At 53.6% G+C, this 19,377-nt stretch overlaps 3 protein-coding genes across 6 annotated transcripts in view; 1 reads left to right on the forward strand and 2 right to left on the reverse strand.

Annotated features, from left to right (window-relative positions):
• Positions 1–2,221: 2,221 nt before the first annotated feature.
• Cln3 (CLN3 lysosomal/endosomal transmembrane protein, battenin) lies at positions 2,222–7,147 on the forward strand. Its single transcript, XM_076321046.1, has 8 exons — positions 2,222–2,404; positions 2,464–3,198; positions 3,617–3,801; positions 4,241–4,399; positions 4,838–5,174; positions 5,375–5,524; positions 5,613–5,753; positions 5,836–7,147. The coding sequence occupies exons 2-8, from the start codon at positions 3,007–3,009 to the stop codon at positions 5,974–5,976; spliced, it is 1,305 nt and encodes a 434-aa protein (XP_076177161.1). The 5' UTR covers positions 2,222–2,404; positions 2,464–3,006; the 3' UTR covers positions 5,977–7,147.
• A 329-nt stretch (positions 7,148–7,476) lies between these two features.
• On the reverse strand, positions 7,477–10,747 carry LOC143151701 (actin-like protein 6B). Its single transcript, XM_076321060.1, is given in 7 exon segments — positions 7,477–7,687; positions 7,770–7,865; positions 7,934–8,274; positions 9,059–9,496; positions 10,178–10,372; positions 10,461–10,500; positions 10,503–10,747. Coding segments are annotated over 7 exon segments (1,446 nt in total). The 5' UTR covers positions 10,674–10,747; the 3' UTR covers positions 7,477–7,522.
• A 978-nt stretch (positions 10,748–11,725) lies between these two features.
• The window catches only part of LOC143151689 (cell adhesion molecule Dscam2), a 65,032-nt gene continuing 57,380 nt past the window's right edge, over positions 11,726–19,377 (reverse strand). For 3 of the 4 annotated variants that reach the window (XM_076321042.1, XM_076321041.1, XM_076321040.1), the window contains 9 exons: positions 17,980–18,573; positions 17,632–17,901; positions 17,092–17,546; positions 16,459–16,732; positions 16,244–16,390; positions 16,001–16,155; positions 13,626–13,845; positions 13,140–13,230; positions 11,726–12,941 (listed from right to left, as the gene is read on the reverse strand). In XM_076321042.1, the coding sequence (XP_076177157.1) occupies positions 12,677–12,941; positions 13,140–13,230; positions 13,626–13,845; positions 16,001–16,155; positions 16,244–16,390; positions 16,459–16,732; positions 17,092–17,546; positions 17,632–17,901; positions 17,980–18,573 (2,471 nt within the window). In that variant the 3' untranslated portion in view covers positions 11,726–12,676. The remainder of the gene's footprint in view (positions 12,942–13,139; positions 13,231–13,625; positions 13,846–16,000; positions 16,156–16,243; positions 16,391–16,458; positions 16,733–17,091; positions 17,547–17,631; positions 17,902–17,979; positions 18,574–19,377) is intronic. The other variant, XM_076321043.1, reaches the window with a different exon arrangement.

The following is a 19,377-nucleotide window of genomic DNA, read 5'->3' on the forward strand; positions in this document are numbered from 1 at the left end:
TCGAGAAACTCTCGAAACGCTGCATTTGGATAGCTAGCTGCGCGTTGCAGATCCGGGGACGAATCGTTCCGTAATTTCCGAAGAGAGGAAACTTTGCCGAGGAGAGATCGGATCGCCAGGGGGGCCAGGGATTCACCCCGTTTCTTCTTACGATCGACCAACTTTTCTTATCGATCTTTCGTCGCAAAAACAAGATTACACGTGCATCGACTCGCGATCCAGCGCGAACGAATCGGTGAAAATTCTCGACGCGGTGGTTGAACCGTGGTTAGCGAACCACCGCGGAAAGAGATTTCAACTCGCGCGTAAACAGCGTTCAACGATGTAATTATCGTCGTTGGTATCGTTCGAAACAACAAGCGGAGCACGCTCGGTGTTTTCTCGTAATGAACGTTGATATTTCTTCCGTTTCTTTCGAAGCTGAAGAAATCGGAAGACGTGGGGTTTTATTTCGACGTAATTTTCGCGCGCAGCACCGGGAACCGCAATTTTTCGTTCCTAGCGAGAAACGGTTCGAGAGGGTGAAAGAACTTTGAAAAATTGTACGAAGAGCGGCGTCCGTCGTCGAAATTATTGGACGAAAAGCGTTCGCGTCCGAGGCCCTTGTTGGAAGTACGGTGACGGTGGCGGTGGCGGTGGCGGTGGCGTTACGATACGCGACCGCGTCGTACCGTAAATTGTGCAACTAGCTCCTATTCTCTAACCGCGCGCACGCTTTACAACTGTCGTTGAAACGATCGTATTAACCGTAAACGGAGCGTACGCTCGGAGGTTTACGGATGGCTCGTCCGCGTGTTCGAGAGACTCGCGAACGGTACACCTCGACCGTTCGCGCGAAAAACCAGGACGGAATGATATTTTTGCCCGAAACCAGAGTTCCGAGAAAACTACGAAATATTGTTATGCACGGTGCAAGGAAGGTCTGTCGGCAACCTTGACACTGTTTTCTCTAGGAAGCACGCTGCTCCGAATTAATATCGTTTGACATTGCTCCGACCAATAAAGCCGAACCGTAGGAAACGCAATTACGACGACCTTCCGTAATGGCACCTCGGGAAACCTCGACGACGCCGGATCCTTCCGCTCGGTGACGGCTTCGAGCGACGACGAACGACCAATGAACAATGCCGTTCCTCGAGTCGCGATTCTAATCGTTACGCCGGGCATGAATCGCGTTCCCCGTTATCGGTTCTCAGCAACGAAGCGTTCTTCGCCGATCAACGCCGTTCCAAACGGTTTCGCGTCTTTCCCTAATATTTTCCAAAACCGAAGGTAAACGAAGAGTCTTACTGGCGCGCCGAACGTCTTTTTCGGGCCTCGATGACCGTTCGCCGACAATGGACGCGGACCGACGAGAAGCGATAAACACGTCCAGTTCGTCCACGGTTCGACCTTCGTCCGTCGTGGAAAGCTCGCGTCGAGAGAAACAACGTTGCACGTGTTCGTCACGAAAGCGGCACGCTAATTGACCGCCTTGTCGCGAAACGGAATTAAGAAAAATTACCGGTCTCGTCTCGTCTCGTCTCGTCTCGTCTCGTCTCGTCTCGTCTCGTCGCCTCGCGTTGCGTTGCGTCGCGTCGCGTCGCGTCGCGTCGCGTAACGTCTCGTGTTTCTCGATTCGCGTTTCCTGCGCTTTCGTAGATACTATATACCCTAGGACGAATTTCGGTCCAAGGTTGGCGCGCGTCGGCCTCGTCGAGAAAAAGATCGCGGTTCGTTGCTCGTATTTTCTTCTCAACGAACCGAGCTATCGTTTAGAAAGAAAATTAAGGGTAACGCCGATGGGCTCGAGAAGGTCCCGATTTCCCGTTTCTCGGTTTTCCTACGGTCGAGCAAAGTTGCTCGTAGCACGTGGAAGACGCATCGTAAACGATACGACGCGACTCGACGCGGCTCGACGCGACTCGACGCGACTCGACGCGACTCGACGCGACTCGACGCGACTCGACGCGACGCGACGCGACGCGACGGTGGCAAAGATCGAAGGGCAAGTGGGTGAATCGGGAAAAAATCGAGCGGGTCGAGCGCTCGTTCGGTCGAGACGAGTACGAAGAAACGCTTTGAGGACAGATCGAGCGAACGGAATCGGGCCGAGTCGCTTCGCGTCGAGTCGCGTCGCGTCGTGGCGGGGCGAGGAGAGGCGAGGCGAGGCGAGGCGAGGCGAGGCGAGCGAAGCGTTCGCGCACCCGCTCGTAACGTCGCTCTATAACTGGCCGATTTCGCTCGGAGCTTATTTATTTCGAACTGGAAACTCGTCGCGGTAACCACGTGCCACGATCGCAGCTGCGAAACAGCCTTCCTTCGCGATATCGTCGATCGCGGTACGAGGAGAAACAAGAAGCGCGAAGAGAACAGAGCTCGCCGAGATTCGCGACAACTAAACGGACGGAGTGCCAGGGAAAGAGTGTGTACCGCATATAGTATGCATCGTCTTACGAAGTGACTTTTCATTTATTTTTACAGCGTTTCTGCGCGTTGTCGTGGTCGTCGACGTCGACGTCGACCTCGAGGTTGTCGGTGCGTCGAACTCGTTTCGGAAGCCATCGCCGTTGCGGGCATTCCCGTGATCGATTCGTCCGTCTCGTTCGGAGGTCGAGTACGAGGATCGTTTCGATCGAGAGAGAAGGGAGGATTCGGGCCTCCCGCTAGTTTCGAGGCTCGCTGGGTCGCTCGTTGTCGTACGTATCGCGACGATCGGTGATATTCGCCGGTCCGCGAGGGAACGGACCGGGAATCTCCTCGCTCGGAGGAAGTCGACGATATCGCGGGTGAGCTCGATAGACGAAGCAACCGGTGAAAATCGCGGGAATCGTCGGTAACCGACTCGAGCGAGAAGCTTCCGCGTTTCGATAGTTTCGATAGTTTCGAGGATGTCTCGAGCGGCGTTCGAACGCTGAAAGCGGTGCATCGGCGCGACTGGTTCCACTCGGGAACCGTTTCTCCGAGTTCGGAGGAAGAAAGGAGTCGGAACGAAGGAAAGATCCGACGCGGACGCAGAGGAAAGAGATGGCAAAGTGCAAAACGTTGCCCGTTCCCGAAGGACGCGAGAACCTCGCGTTCAACGAGGAATCGGTATCCGTTCGATCGCGGTGGCGAAATCTCGCCGCGTTCTGGTTACTCGGACTCTGCAACAATTACGGATACGTGGTGATGCTCAGCGCCGCCCACGATATCCTCGAGAGCAAGTTCGGCACCACGGTGAGTACCTCGAGGGCACCCTACCGTCTCGTCTTTTCTCGCGTTCGCGATACTCGCGAGATACCGTCGAGGATCAGCTCCGATCCGCGTCGAATTTCCCCGTCTCGCGAACGCGCGGGAATTTTCGTTGCGTCATCGGGAAATCTATGGGCGCGATTCGAACAATCGTACGATCGACCGGCATCGCGGAATCGCTCGGAACGCGAACCGGTTGCGTAAGCCGTGAACAGCAACCAGCGGAAATTAGTAAAACGACGCGCGTTCGAGGTGGTAACGTCCGTGAAAAGAGATACCGGCCCCGATAACGTCGCTGAACCGAATTACGGAGAAACGAGGAATCGGCGATGATTTCACGGCTCGCGCAACGATACCGCATTAACCGATGGATCGTTTCGATCGCTTTTTTCTACGGACCAAGGATCCCGGGGAGACGTTCGCGATCAACGCGATCAACGCGAGCAACGCGAGCAACGCGAGCAACGCGACCAACACCACCGGAATTCGCTCCTGCAACACCCTATCCACCGGGGCCATACTCCTGGCGGACATCCTTCCCTCGTTGGCGGTGAAGATCGTAACGCCGTTCCTCCCGTTTTACGTGCAGTGAGTACCATCGTTCTCCGCTCGCTCCTCTCGAGTACGATTTACGAGTCAGCGAGCGCCCACCTCCGTACCTCCAACGACCGACCGCGCTCGCATTTACTTTTGCCTCGTCGAGCTTTCGTACGCGTACGCGTACGCGTCTACGCGGCCACTTACGTTCGGGATCGAGAGATTTCGAGATTTCGAGATTTCGATATTTCGAGATTTCGAGAGAGGCCGAGAAAAGGGGCAAAGTAAATACGGGTAACGGCGGAGCTCGTTTCGCGAGATCGAACGAGCACGGGAGACGGCCGAGATCCGTCCCGAGTGCTGTCGGAGAGGTTTGCCCGACGATGCCACGGCGGTTCGTTCGTTCGACGGAGTCGTGTCCGCAAACGGACACGTCGCCGCTTGTCCCGTGAACGATACGCTAATCGATTAATCGAATCGTTAATTACAGTGCTCGACTGGCTACCTGTGTGTTATTTTCCGCTGCAGGATTCCTCGTGGTGTCGTTGAGCACTACCGAATGGCTCGCCATTCTGGGCGTCGTTTTGACGTCGCTCTCCTCCGGTTTGGGAGAAGTTACGCTGCTCAGTTACAGCCACCGGTATCCCAAGTAAGTACGAGCGCGATCCTCGACGTGGTTTGTTCGATTCGGTGATTCGGAGGGAGGAACGTCTCCCGATCGAGCGCAACGCGTTCGCGCGAGATCGTTCGTTGCCCCGTTGACCTTTACCCGTCGGTCGGGAGCACTCGATCGAAGCGCGTTCGATCTTGAACGGGAATCGCGAGCGCGCGAGCGCAACCATACGCATCGTTCGCGGCGTCAACGTTTACCCGGATGCTCGACGAGAGTAGCGATAAGATCCGCGGTAAGGAGCGGAAACGGAAACAGAGACGCGCAACCGTCGATCGGTGTTGCCCTTCCGGGAACGTTTCCGTTCGAAACGAACGGTTTTCGATCTCGATCGAATCTCGCCCCGTATACCGATTTCCATCCCGTTCGAAACCCTTCCTCTTGCCCGCTGATCGAACTCGATTCGTTGTTTCGCAGACAGGTAATCGTGACGTGGTCTTCCGGTACGGGAGGCGCCGGGATAATAGGAGCGCTCTCCTATGCCGCTCTCACCACGTTCCTGAGTAACGAAGATACGCTTTTGCTCATGTTGATCGTACCGATCGTGCAAGGTGTCACTTTTTGGTTGATTCTGGTCCATCCGTCCCAGTCCGGTGTACCGATCACCAAGAACGGCATCGACAGTCAGGAGCAAATCATCGAGGTTCCGAGGAAGAGCTTCAAAGACAAGATCGTTCTGGTGCCGGGGCTGCTCAAGTACATGATACCGCTCGGGCTCGTCTACCTCTTCGAGTATTTCATTAACCAAGGATTGGTAATATCGTTTCTCTGGTTCGGTTCGCTCGTTCTCGTGCAAGCCTCGATCGTCGTCCGTTCGTTTCCTACGGGAAGATCGCTCGAAACCTATCGTCGAGCGGGACGCGAGTCTTGCACGTCGAGGTTCGAGCCGAGCCGTTCGTTCCCTCTTATCGTCGATACGACCTTCTCATCGATGCGCGCGAAACTAATTTCCAGTACGAGCTGGTCGAATTCGACGACATGTGGTTGACGCACGCCGAGCAGTACCGTTGGCTCCAAGTGGATTATCAAATAGGAGTGTTCGTTTCGAGATCGTCGGTAAATCTCGTCGCGATCAACAAAATCTGGATCATGGCCGTGTTGCAGGTAACGAGCCGGCGAATCGCGTCCTTTCCAGCTACGGTACCCACTCGAATCGAACGCGCGAGATTCAACTGGATCGCGATTCTTTCAGTTCGTCAACGTGATCGTGTTGCTCTTCGAGACCCTGTACTATTACATGCCGAGCATTTGGCTGGTGTTCGCGTTCGTCCTGTGGGAAGGACTTCTCGGTGGCGGGGCGTACGTCAACACGTTCTATCGGATGTCCACGGAGGTAAGCCACCGGCTGGTTTCTCGTCGAACGAGACTACGGAGTTTCGCGCGATACTTAAAAAGCGTTTTGGTTTGTTCGACAGATTCCGAGAGCGGATCGGAAAATTTCCTTGGGAATTGCCTCGATGGCCGATTCGATTGGAATCGCGTTGGCAGGCTGGTTGTCGATGCCGGTACACAACGCGATCTGCAAAATGCCACGTCCGAGTCGACTGGGCAGCTAGAGGCGGTCGCTGGAAGACGGCATCGAACGAGAATCGCGGGACATTTGTCGTCGAATTTTCATCGATGGGCCTCGTGGCCGCGATAACGAGCACGCATCGTCCTCGGACCCCGTAACCGGGGACACGGCCCCTTTCGATTTCCCTGGAATCGCGAGACGCTCGCGACGATGCGGTACACCGACCTTCCCGCTAACGAAATTCAAACTGGCTAGACTTTTCGAGTTCGATTGTTCGGACATTTATTCGGTACAAACGATCGAAAAAGGCTAGGAACAAGATACGCGTGCTTGCGCTTGCGCGCGTATCTTACAGACGGTTGCGTTTCGAGTCCGCGTCCGTTTCGCCGTACGTTCGAAAGAAAACTCGGACAGTTCGATCGGCGGATACGGATTCGTACAAGTGTCGCGAACGCGACTTTTGCCTGCGAAGCGTTGCGTCGTCGAATTGTCGGTCGTTCGGCGACGCGAACGACACCGGTACGTCCGGTGAAACGTAATTTCGATCGTTTGCCGGTCTCGCGCGTAACACGCGAACAGTGTTTATCGATGGAAGGAAACAGCGAGCTCGATCGCGACTCTCGTTACCGCTCGCGATCGCGCGCACGTGATTCCGATTTCGTCTCACAGGTGACGCGAATACGTATATCGTTTTCGTTACGGTGCTCGAACCTTTTTTTCTCTCGCTTTTGCGTTTTCCGTAAACGTAGTCTATCGTCGATGACCGATTCTCATCGAGCAATTCCGTCCGCGAAGCGTCGACGCGCGTTCTTCCTCGAAAGCGCGTCGTTCGAGCACGCGAAAGTATTACAATCGCAGTATCGGCGCGAAACGGGAGGACTGGGAAAATTTTGACGATTTCCCGCGTTGAACCAACGCGGTACGAGCGCGTACTGCGATTCCGCGTACCTACCGATAATACCGTTCTCTGCGTTTATCGCGACGCGTGCAAAGGTACGCTTGCACTCCGTACGTACCTTTGCGCGCCTCGCGTACGCTCGCATTTCTACGCGAGACGTTGCGTCGCGATTGCCGCAACGCCGTATATATATATATATATTATATGTACGTGTGTCCGTCGTCGTGGAACCGGAACCACGACTACCCGGCAGCTTCGGAAACATCGCTAGCCGCGACCATGTTTCGAATAAAAACGCCGAAATTCTTTCTCGCGATCCTCGAGTTCTTTTCGCCCGACCCAGATATCGAAATCGAAGCCAACGACGTAAACGCAAGCGTACAACGAACGTAACGTTTTTCGATCGATTAGGAACTGCGTTTATTCTTTTTCCGTAGACGGTTGTCCATTCGCGTTCGGACAATCGTTTCGTAGACGCCGCGTATCTCTGGTATTTCGTAACCGTCCCGTTGCGATTACGACCGCGAATCGTCTCTCGTCTCGTCTCTCGTTTCTCGCGTTCTCGAAGATCGTCCCTCTCGACGCGCGAGAGTTCACCGGGCTGCCCGGCGCGACGAAGAAACGACCCGGGGAAACGGGTAGACACTTTGTGAAAATAACTAGAATTAATTTTGATCGATTTCGGGCGCGATCACGCGCAACGCTCCAGTATGAGCTTCCCCGACTCTTCGTACTCCTGTCGCGACAGCCACATCTGTTGGAAGGATCCGAGGGAGCTGAGAATCGATCCTCCGATCCAGGCGCCGTAGCGACGCTCGCTCGAGCTGTTCGCGCTTATTATTTTCAGTCTCATGCTCTGCGAAATGGGGCGAATCAGCATCGGACGAGGCTCTTAATACGAAACGTAGGTGGATATTTAGAAATCTGTGTCCACTCACCGGCGGAGTTTTGCTGGCTAAATCTCGATTGAGCCTTTCGCTGAAACCCTGCAGACAGGAATTGCCACCGGTGACCACCACGCTCCCGTACAGGCTCTGAAGCAACGATTCGTTTCGAGATCGAATTCTATCGTGGACCGATACGAGTACGAGACACTACTTACGGGTCTGATGTCCATGTCGCACATACCCACGCTCGTCGTGACCAGCGGACCAACCCCGAGAATGCTGGCGCCGACACCCTTCACGTTGCTAGGGTCGAACAACGCTTCGGGAATCATCAGCCTCACCGAGCCGAAATCGTCGTTGTACCCGGTCGGGAACTCGTAATGTTTCATCGGCAGGGTGTTGGCCATGTCCTCGTCGTAAGGGCTGTCCGACACTTGAAGGCAGTTGGTTTGAAAGTCTTGCAACAGCTCGCGGACCATGTAGCTCAGCCAGGAGGAGGACGGTTGGGGACCGGCTCTTCTCGTCCAACGCGGCGGCTCCCTCTCCCGTACTACGTCTGTGCAATTCGTTAAACATTGTTTTCCTTTTGTAACGTCGAACGCTACCGCGCTACCACGGCGATGCGATGCGATGCGATGCGATGCGATGCGACTGCTACCGAAATTCGATTCCGTCTACGATACGCGATCGAACGTTTTGCTCGAAAGTAAACGAGTACTTTCGCCGCGTGATTCGCGTAGCTGCGCACGTAGGTGAATATTTCTAGGAAAGCTCTGCGAGGGACCGCGCGAACGAACGAGTCGTGGACGCATCGATGGTAGGTATCGAGCGATACGTACTTTTCGAACGTTGCGCGTACTCGTCGTAGCTTCGATCACGGAGTACGCATCAACGAAACGCAAAGTACGCGATCGGGAAAGAGTCGAACGAAACGGGAGACGCGAGTGCTCGCAAGCGGATACCGGGAGTCTCTCTCTGTGCGCTCGAGGACCGCCGTCGCGCGAAACGATCGGTCCTTTTTTCTCGGCGCGTCCGGCGTCGTTCAAAGTCAATTTTCGACTCGTGCATCGATATCGACGTAAATTTCGAGTCGCAGAGGGTGGTCCGGTGATTCGCGATACGATCGGAGAGAATTCGATTCCCGATCCGGAAATAAATCGGATTCGCGAGCGAATAGGAGAGATCGGCCACTTTGAAAGCGAAACACGCTTCCGTGAGAAGAATCGCGTTGCTCCGCGTTCTCTGCGAGTTATTTCCGGAGGAGGGATCGGTCCCGTTTCCCAAACGAGGACGACGTCTATTTTCCTCGCGAAGCGGTTATCGTTGAAAACCAGATTTGCCTTTGCTGGCGACCAGGCAGGCGGGCATCAGTTCGATGTCCTTCTCCTCGAAGAACTGCCTGCATTGCATGGTGACGAAGTCACCGCCCAACGGACTCTTGACGATTCCTTGAGTGATCACGTAACCGTCGTGCACGGGTACCGCGCTGGTGTGCGTCGCCCCGCTGTCGACGACCATGGCAGTCGATCTGCCGTTCGCGTACGCCGCCAAAACCGCGTTCTTGCAAATGTACATGGCCGGGACATTGAACTTCTCGAACATCAGCTCCAGCAGTTTCTCCCGCTTCAGCCTGGTGTTCCAAGGGCATTCGGTCATCAGAATCGGATGGTGCTCCGGGAGAGCGTGCAGACGTTGCTTGTACGTGTACTCCGTTAGCCGCTCGAACATGTCCCAGCCCTCGATCATGCCGTCCTGCATCAGGCTGATCAAATCCATATCTGCGGAGAACGCGACCGAATTAAATTCCCATCGAGTATCGCGCGTCCGTTTCAACGAAACACCGTAGACGATCCTCTCGGCTCCTCCGTCTTGCAAAGTTTCGTTAAAACCGCGACGCAGGTTTTTTCGTAAGGTCGCTCGACCGTGGTTGGCGGAATACCGATCGCCGATACCGATCGAGTACCACCGATTGGTAGCCATGGACGACCAGCGATAGAAATAGTCGACCGATTGATTTTCGACCGGATCGCGTACCCCTGTTCGGTGTTCTTTCCTGTGGGAGAACACGCGGTCCGGTCGTAACGATTCGGCTCCGATCGTTGGAAGGTTCGTCGGAACGCGTTGCCGCGTAATTGTACGTGCTCGAATCGTCGTTCGATCGGGCTTCGAAAAATTTGCGGAAAACTCGTTTCGATATACGGCTCGTAGCATCGTTGTTACCGCGTTATTGGTCGTAAGCGTTCTTTTCTCTCGATCGCGGAATTCCAAACGTAACGAGTGAATCGCGTCGAAAGAATTTCGAAACCGTTCCCCTCGGGGAAAGGGAAAGATCGCGGGCGTCCGTTGGGTTCGAACGCGTTAAAAATTGCTACCGTTGCGAGCTAGGAAAAATAATCGAGGGACAACCGGTCGCGAGGAGAGCGAAACGCTTCGCTCGTCGATTACGATTAGAAGCGTACCCTTCTTTCGCACTTGAATGGCCGTGACGTCGATGTTGTATTGCTTCCTGACGGTCTGAGTGCCGTCCGGGGTTTCGATGGTGTCCTCCCATATTCCAAGGGTGGTCGGAATTTCGGCCTTCGGCGTGTCCTCACCGCCATAACCAACGCGAAGGCTCTGGTGTCCGACGTCGAAAATGATAGCACCGACCTCGTCTGCGAGAAAATCGTAACACTTAACGCTGGTCGTCGACCGGCTAACCACGTTTTTTATCGTGAAAAATCCGGACCGCGTAGCACATACCTCCACCGTAGACACCACCGCTCATAGTATCCGAGAGAAACGGTCGGTCCGCGCATGCTCGGCAACCCTCTTCGACCTCACCGGTCCATACACCCCTTCTTCTCTCGATGGTACGTCGAGGATTCTGCGAGCCTCCGTCCTCCCCCGCGTTCGCGTTCGCGTGCAGCTTCGCGCGGAGGTTCGCGTGCACGTTCGCGTTCGTTCCTTTTGCATATTCGAACGGACGATCGGGAGAAGGACAAAGCGCGATCGATCAGCGATGCGTTTACGAGAGGACTTTCGACCAATGCCGCGATGCGTCGCGTCGCGTCGCGTCGCGTCGCGTCGCGGACGAGCTTTTCTCCCGGAGGATTGCGCGAGATTAAGCGGAAACGTTGTTCGTTCGATTATCCGTTACTCGGCGTTTCTCTTATTTTTTCTCTCATCGTTTCGCGATCGGTGCCAAGGATAATAACGAGACAGTGGGGGTTCCATTTATGGAATTAGTGTTGTATATTTTACAAAGTAAATAGAATATAAACAATCTAAAGTCGTCTAAAACACAATAGTACGAGTTTCGTGGTAAATCATTTTCATATATTATAAAGTATACGATTTGTCAACAGATCCATATCTCTTCTTTTGTCCGCCGTGGTGCCGAATACTGGACCCGGGTTTCGACGTAACGAGAGCACGAGACTCGAAAATCATCGTCGCTTCGCCGAACGAACGATCGAGCGGCGTTGAACGTTGAACCGATTCGATGCAACGGATGTACAGACTCGATGGCTTTTCCTTACGGTTTCCTCTTGTTTCGAGAACGCTCGGATAATTCAACGGCGCTCCTTTTTCGTTTCCGGTTTCCTTATCGTGTCCGATCGGTCCGTCGATCGTTAATCGACGCGCGATTTCGAAAACGCGGGGAAACGCGATCTCGTTTCCCTCTCGTGTTCCGCGTTCGCGCTTTGGATGAGGTACAAGTACGTACAATTAGCATGGTAGTATAGACACCTTACAGACAATATTCTTTTTTTCTTTTTTTTTTCTTTTCAACGGTAAGTTTACGCTACACGTTTCTCGCTACTAAACGTTTCAGTCTCTTGCAATTGAAACGACACCGATGACAACGACGATTATCATTTTCTTTTTATTTCGTCTATCTTTGTAATTTTCTTACTTTATACGCGTATAATACACTCGTCGCGTAAACGCGAAGCAATCGCGCGCGAGCTTCCTCCGGGATCCAAGGATCTCGCGTCCATCGTATCGTATCGTATCGTATCGTATCGTATCGTATCGTATCGTATCGTGCCGGGCGAGTATCGTTCGCGTGTGAAAAGGGACGACGGTGAAATCGATCGAACAAGTAGATAAAACGATCTACGGAATTGGAAGACCAAGTAAACACGTAACAAACCGCGTATTGCTCGCTGGGATATGCACTCGATACAAATGAAATCGTTTACCGTGATCTTACCGCACTCTAGTCTTAACGATAGGACGATTCGCGTTAATCGATGCATCGACCGAACGACTCGAGCCTTTTTCAGCGAAAGTTGTACCTTTTATCGCGGAAAATAGACTCGTCGAATGTTGGTTATTTCGATAACCGGCCAAAGAATCCTACTTCCGTCGACTAGGACGAGTGAAATCTCTTATACGATAATTGTTGCCCGTAGAACGAAACGACAGTCGATAAATTCGTTCGAGAACAAGACGCGGTCTCTCGATCGTTGATCGCGATCGAGGGACAGCGCGATTCCCACCGAGTCGCTTTCGACGCAAAATCTACGCATACGTGTTTATGCGCGTATGTGTGTACGTGTGTAGCTATGCGCGTATGTTTGAACGTATACCGAAAGCGAACGGCGGTGTCGGATGGCGTGGATTCGCGCAAATTCGAACAAACTGGCAGTCGAAAGAACACATATGTAGTAGAGTCGATATGTTCGTTTTCTCTAGGATAACGATCGACACCTTCCCATCAACGTAGGCCAGGAACACGAACAGTGGGAGTACATTGTTCGGTGGGCCCATAGGTGGCCGGTGTAATTAACGAAAGACGGACCGCGGTTTCTTTTTTCCGCTATTTTTCCGCCTTTTTTCCCGTTTTTCTCCATTTTCCCTTTCTCGTTTCTCATTTTTACATCGAAAGAATCGAAAGGGGGTTTTCGTTCGTTTCGTAGTTTCGCGCAGCATCGTGTGGAGGAAGGTTTCACCGTAGGCTCTACACTTATTTACACCGCGATTACGAAGTCACGGGCGTTTCGTTGGCTACCGCGGCCGCGATCCAGGTCGCATTCGGCCTCGCTTAGCTCAAACGCGTCGGAGAACCCCGTGGGTGGGTCCAGCTTGGGGATGAAGAGGTTTCCTGATCCGTCACGCTCCTGGTCCCGAGTGGAACAGGAATTGCTCGACTGGTGCTTGGGATTGCCAAACCCGGAGATTGGGCCGAAGTTGGAACGGGTCTCCTCGCTGGTATGACGCGCCAACTGTAACATCCTGTTCGAAGACACGGTCTCGATTATTCCTATCCGTCGTTACCGTCGCTGGAAGGCCTCGGAAAGCATTCGCCGCGACTCGAGTACACACTCGGAGAAGAAGAATCGGTCGATCGAGCAACTGGCCGACGCAACCGATTTTTCCGATCCGAAGCGCGCAATACCGACGGACGCGAACGAATACCGTTTTCGAACTCACTTGGGTCTTCCCCTTCCAGGAAACGATTTTCTCTCAAAAATCGGTGAGGGTTCTGTAGACGTGCTAGATTCTGGTCCATGGTACAGGAAGTCTGCGAACAGAAAACGGGCCGGTTTGCCTCAGCGAACGAGGGGATGAGCGTCCCCGAAGCGTTCTATCTCCCCGATCTCGTTCCAACGTCTCGCGTTACAAACAACAAGCTTGCAAATGCTCGCGGTCACGTATTCGGTGCACTCTAACGAACGTAAACAGGCAACGGGAACGGACTTCCGGTGGTACTGCGGTGCGTGGAAAATCTCGCGAGACTCCTCTCCTGGCTCGGTTACCCTCTCGTAGATCGTGGAACGCAAGGATCCCGAGAGGGAACGCGAGCAGCGCGAGGAGCGCGCGAGACGAAAAGGATCGAACCAACCAGACAGATCAGAAAGTGAGGGGAGAAGAAAGATAGAAGGCGTAAACCGAATAGAAGGATGAAAGATTGCATACTGTGGACACGCGAGTCGGCCGCAGACACCGAGTGGTGCGAATCGACGAGGTGATTGGAAGACTCGGTTCGGCTGCTGGTCCCGACTTCCGTGTCGCTATCCGAGCCCAGGGTGTCGTATTCCTCCGACTCGGACTTGCCCTGACTGACTTTGTGCGTTTTGTGCAACGGCGCAGAGGACGAACGGCCTCCGCGCACCTTAGTGTACCGGTTGCAATCCGACTGCAATCAGACGGAATTGTTTCTTCGATCAATTGGCACATCGCACGAGGAAACGAGGAGACGCGCTACACCGATCGTCTCGTTCAACGATCGCCCCGTTGCTCTTCCCGATACCGGTATTCGCTCCGCGGACACTATCGACGATGGAGTCAACGAAAGAATCGACTTGGCCCCGGGGAGAAGTTACAGGAACGAGAGACAGAGAGAGAGAGAGAGAGAGAGGGAGAGAGAACGAGAGGCCTTTACTCTGCGCCGCCTTGCGCGTTCGTCGAACAACGAAAACGTTGCGAATTGCGCGTTCGCTGTTCCTCGCGGTCGACGCTAGCGACGAATACGAAACGAAAGATAGAGGGAAAACCGATCGAAATTGTCGCGCCGGGACAGTACCGAAGAACAAACGATATCGCTGGTCTCGTCGAAACACGGGAAACAGTTTTAACTTTGCCAGGGAAGAACCGTTTCTCGCGTCTTTCGAGTCGATTCTTGCATCGACTTGGTCATAGCCATCGTCGATTCGAGACGCGTCCGGGGTCAATGTCAATCTTGCCAATTGATATCGATCGGTCGACGATACGTTCGTTGCCTTTTCCGCAAAACACTTTTCGCGACATCACGATCGTTTCTCCGCAGGTGTTAGAATGAGACCGAGATGGAACGGGTTACATCCGGCCACGATCCTACCGTCCGTCGTCTTCTCGATGCGTTGTCGAGCAACGAGGAACGCAGTCGCGCAAGACGATTCGACGGAGAGCGTCTCTTATGCTACAACTAGACGAACTATGATAACAGTTGGCGAGATATGTGCGTAGAATGGCGAATATACATATGAGAGAAGTATCGTTTGCGTCGGTGTTGCGGTTCCTCGATGGACTGATCGGGACAGATGCGAAACGAAGCAAGGTGGGACCAGCAGTCACAATGATCGATTCGCTACGATACGATGCACATCTGTTCTACTCGATCCGCGCGTTTCTACCGCGTTTCTTGCCAAACGTCGGTAACCGTCGCCATCGGTGACGCGTGTTCCTCGCGACGCGACGTCTGTTCCTCGACGTCTCGAATTACTCCGCGGAAAAAAATAACAAACAATCGTCGTGCCGGAGAAGAAATCGTTTCCAAACGGTCCCCCGAAGCCAGGCGGATCGTGCGCGCGAATTGCGAATTGTGAAATGCGAAAGTGCGAGATGCGAGATGCGAGATGCTAGATGCGAGATGCGAAATGCGAGATGCGAAATGCGAAATGCGAAATGCGATTGGGATTGTACGGTGACGCGTTTGGAGCAGAAACTGGTGCAACATGCTGAAACGAATTTCTACGTTCCCTTTTCCCACCCGTCGCTCCCACCGTCCAACGCCCTTTCCGTTTTTCTCGCTAGACGTTACGTGTCGTTCATCGTTGGTTCTCTTTTTCGTACGTTCGGGAACACACACAATGCCGTCGACAGGAAGGAAGCGAAGCGTTGATAAGAGCCACGGACGCGCAACGAGTTTTCGCAACGGTCATTTTTCCGATCATCGTACACGTACGCAGGTACGCGGTATCGTTCGAACGCTAATCGTCGAGTGCTCGAAATTCTCGTTTGCCGTACGATAAATCGTTGCCTCCGTGGCCCGTACAAGAGGGACGTTTCCTTTGGAAAGAGATAAAAGATCGTATGTACGTACCATTTTCGTTCTAACGTTATAATACGTACAGGGTGCGTCGCCGGCAACCTCGTTAGAAGGAATCTTTCGCAAAGGTGTTCCAAGATTCGTAGGTACTCTCGACGCGTCATCGAAACATTTCTGCACACTTTGAATCTCGTTGAGTAAGTTTGACGCGAAACGGTGAGGAAAAATCGTTCGATTTTACATCAGAGTATACTACTGATCCCATAAGTCGCGAACGATCGGCGCGATCTGTTCGAAACCGTAATGTTCGATGTACACACGACGTACGAGCTTCTATCCGAAAATATCGTTCGTCTATCGCGGCTCGGTTATCCGAGATGGTCGGACGGTCGCGTGGCTGGTCGAAGGAAGAGCAGCATGCGGTGTACATACGCAAGTGTGTTTCCCCGGTACGTGGCTCGATGCTCTCGGTTGCGCAGTCACGAAAGGTGAATGGTGGAAAGCGATCGTGAACGACAAAAGCAAACTGAACGGCAGACGATACCTCTCGTAATTGAAGAGTGTCGGCGGTGGATAGACGAGGATCGTGGTAAACGAAGGTCTGAAGAGGCGCGGCGGAATTACAACGACTGTCGCCTCCTGGCGGGACACTTTCCTCCAGCTGGAAGGTCGCGTACGGGTATATGTCCTCGGAGTACTCTGCAATCATTTTTAACGTAGGCGATACACGGAGGACTCGATCAACGAGGATTCTTTCAACGAGGGAACAAATCTTTTACGGATTTACCTGGAATCTTTTCCAGGGTAGCCATCTCGTGTATCGGCGAGCGAAGCGGCTTGCGCACAGTGGCGTAGTACTGCTCCCGTTGCTCCATGTTTTGCTTGTTGTCCAAAGCGGCTGCAGTTTGGGCGTCGTGGAGACTCGCCATTTCCCCTATAAACGGAGCTACGGTCATCGTCGTCGAACGTCGCGGACAAAAATCGGCGAGAATTTCTACCAACGTTTCCGGAAACAGTAAAAGACTGCGCCAGCGGCGGCGATAACCGCCAGCGAGCTCAGTATCAACGGTATAATCAACTTCAAATCCGAGTACACGGACGTATGTTGAGGTATGTAGTGATCGATCTCCAAAGCCGGAACCGTGCTGCTGGTGTGAGGTTGCAAGGTCGTTATTCTATATTCGGCGACCGAGAAACCCGCGTTATTGTGCGCCCTTATTCGGATGTCGTAGATCGTTCCAGACTGCAGCTCGCTGAGCGTGTACGTCTTTTGTACCTGTACAACGAATACTCGGACCGTTACGGTAAACATCGAGGAAATTATCGCGACTCGGCTCGATCGCCTCGAGTAGCCGTCGAGCGAGCACGGAGTAGGTTTCTCTCTTCGACGAGTCTTTCGACGATACGAGAGACGTTCGACGAAGAGAAGAGGAACGTCGGGTCGGTCCATAAGCTCGAGCATCGTTACGCGTTGCGAGACGAAACGAAACGTCTTTCCTTTCGTTCCGCGTAGCTACGATCGCGTTACGTCGAACAGTGCTCACCGATCGATGACTCGACCCGACGTCCACGTCTCGAAGATTACGCGGAGACCAATCGGGCTAGATTAGGATCGTTTTGCCAAGTTTCGGGTACCTCGATGTTGTTCGACACCAACGTCCAAATGTCTTCCCCGTTCTTTCGATACTCGAGCTCGAAGTAAGTGATCGGGCATCCCCCGTCGTTCCACATGCTCAGATGAAGAGTGATCCACGAGACGTTCACCGTAACGAATTTCTCCCCGTTGCTCGGCGAGTCGTCCGGCTTTGAACCTTTGGTCGTGGCTTTCACGATTTCGCTGGGCGAGCCCATACCGATCCGATTGTACGCCGTCAAGTACATTTGATAGTCGTTACCGCACCAGAGCCGCGAGAGAACGAAACTGTTGATTTTGTGGGAAACTTTCATCTCCTCCCACTCACCGGACTCTCGTTTGTAATGGAGAATGTAACCTCTGATCGGCGCTCCCCCATCGTCCCCGTTCTTCCACTGAACGTTGATCGAGTTGCTCGTAGCGCTGGTCGCGTGGAGCAACGGATCTTCCGGCGGAACTGTAAAAAGATCGCGAAGGGACGCGATCAATGTGCGCGGTGTTCTCTCTAGCGTCGAATGGGAACGTTGGGAATCGGCCCAAACCTTGAACGGTTAAACGATGCGTAATTTGATCGGAACCGTGACGGTTCTCGACGTAGCAGGTGTAATTCCCGCTGTCCTCCCTGTGAAGATTCAGAATCTGCAACGAGCCTTCCGGTAACAAGGAGACCCTGGCGGAGGACTTGACCGTTTGGCCCCTTTGTTTCCAGGTGACCGATGGCTCCGGTTTCCCGACGGTTTGGCACGGTAACGTCGCGTCTTGTTTCCAGGGAACGATCAGCACCGTCCCGAAAGAATATATCGCTGCCCGGACTGTAATAAACGAAAACGATCGATAACCGTGTTTATTCGTTGGTCGCGGTGCGCGGTGCGCGCCGTTCTCCTATTTACCTTCGCTCGAGGGGGACACCGTGATGGCCTGAGTTTGCGGTCCTTCGCCCACCGAAGTAACGGCGGCGATACTGAACTCGTACTGATTCCTCTTGTGCAAATTTTCGGCCTGATAGCTCGTCTGATGCGCCGCGAGCGCCTGTCTGTACCATTTTCCCTCCGGGCCGACTCCGCGTATATGAAGATTGTACGAGGTGATGTTCCCGTTGCTTCTGAGGGGCGGCTGCCAGGACACGATAATCGATGTCGCGGAGCTGACGACCGCTTTCACACCCGCCGGCACCTCCGGCAGATCCTCCTCGGTGACGCAGTACCTCGGTTTAGACGGGACACCGTCCCCGGCCCTCGTCGCGGCCAACACTTGGACCGAGTAATTCGTGTACTTGCCCAGGCTCTGAATCACGACGGTCAACGCACTGGTGATCTTCGTTTCCGGCTTGGTGTACTCGGTCAGCCCGTCCATGTTCTCCCATATCACCTTGTAGCCTTTCAGGATTCCGTTTAGACTGGAATCGGGCGGCGCGTCCCAAGAGACCTGCAGCGATTGCGAGGAGAGCGCCGTGCAGCGTATGTCTTGGGGCGGACTGCTCGGCACTGAGGAGGATATTTCGTCGGTATCGTAAATCGAACGTACACACGTACGGGACCAGTCGCCCCGCTACGAGAATTCCCGATTTCCGTGTTTTTCCTTACGAACGATTCGCGACGCGTGCAAACCGTTCCTCCGCGAGCTACCTTTCGTTCCTTTCCTCTTCGACGGGACGATTTATTTCCTCGAGGAAAGATACGGTTCCGCGATATTTTCGTAGCGCGGCTGACGTTTCCCGCTCGAGCACAATCGCTTCTCGAGCCTGCTTTAAAATCCAACGAGAAACGTACACGTTGAACAAGTTTAACGCGGAATCTGTTTATTTCGCGAAACCACGGGATATCCGTAAGAAACACTTCTCCGTGCAAGTTTCACGCCCGGAAAGCACTCTGGTGTTTAACCGAGCCACATTCACGGCACCGAGCGTGCCGACGCTGGGATTAAAGAACTTATTTGCAACCGGATTAGTTCCAGGCAGCCGAGTTCGGGTTCGAGTCCGAGTTCGGGTTCGGGTGTGGGTTAGGGTTCGGGTACGGATTCGGGTTCGGGTTCGGGTTCGGGTTCGGGTTCGGGTTCGGGTTCGGGCTCGGGCCGAGGCTCGGGCTCGCTGTTGAATTTATTATTTATTCGGAAGTCGACCGAACGTACGGTGGTTTGTATTCATAGCGGAATCCACGATAGGCTCGCGAGCCACGAGTATTATTCCGTTCATGAATTTTTGAGCGGCAACGAATCGTATTCGTTAAATCTGTTCCCGCTAATACCGGCCCATCTCGATACGTTCGACTCCGATACATTTACCGCTAATC

Source organism: Ptiloglossa arizonensis, chromosome 9, assembly GCF_051014685.1.
Source record: "Ptiloglossa arizonensis isolate GNS036 chromosome 9, iyPtiAriz1_principal, whole genome shotgun sequence".
NCBI lineage: Eukaryota > Metazoa > Arthropoda > Insecta > Hymenoptera > Colletidae > Ptiloglossa > Ptiloglossa arizonensis.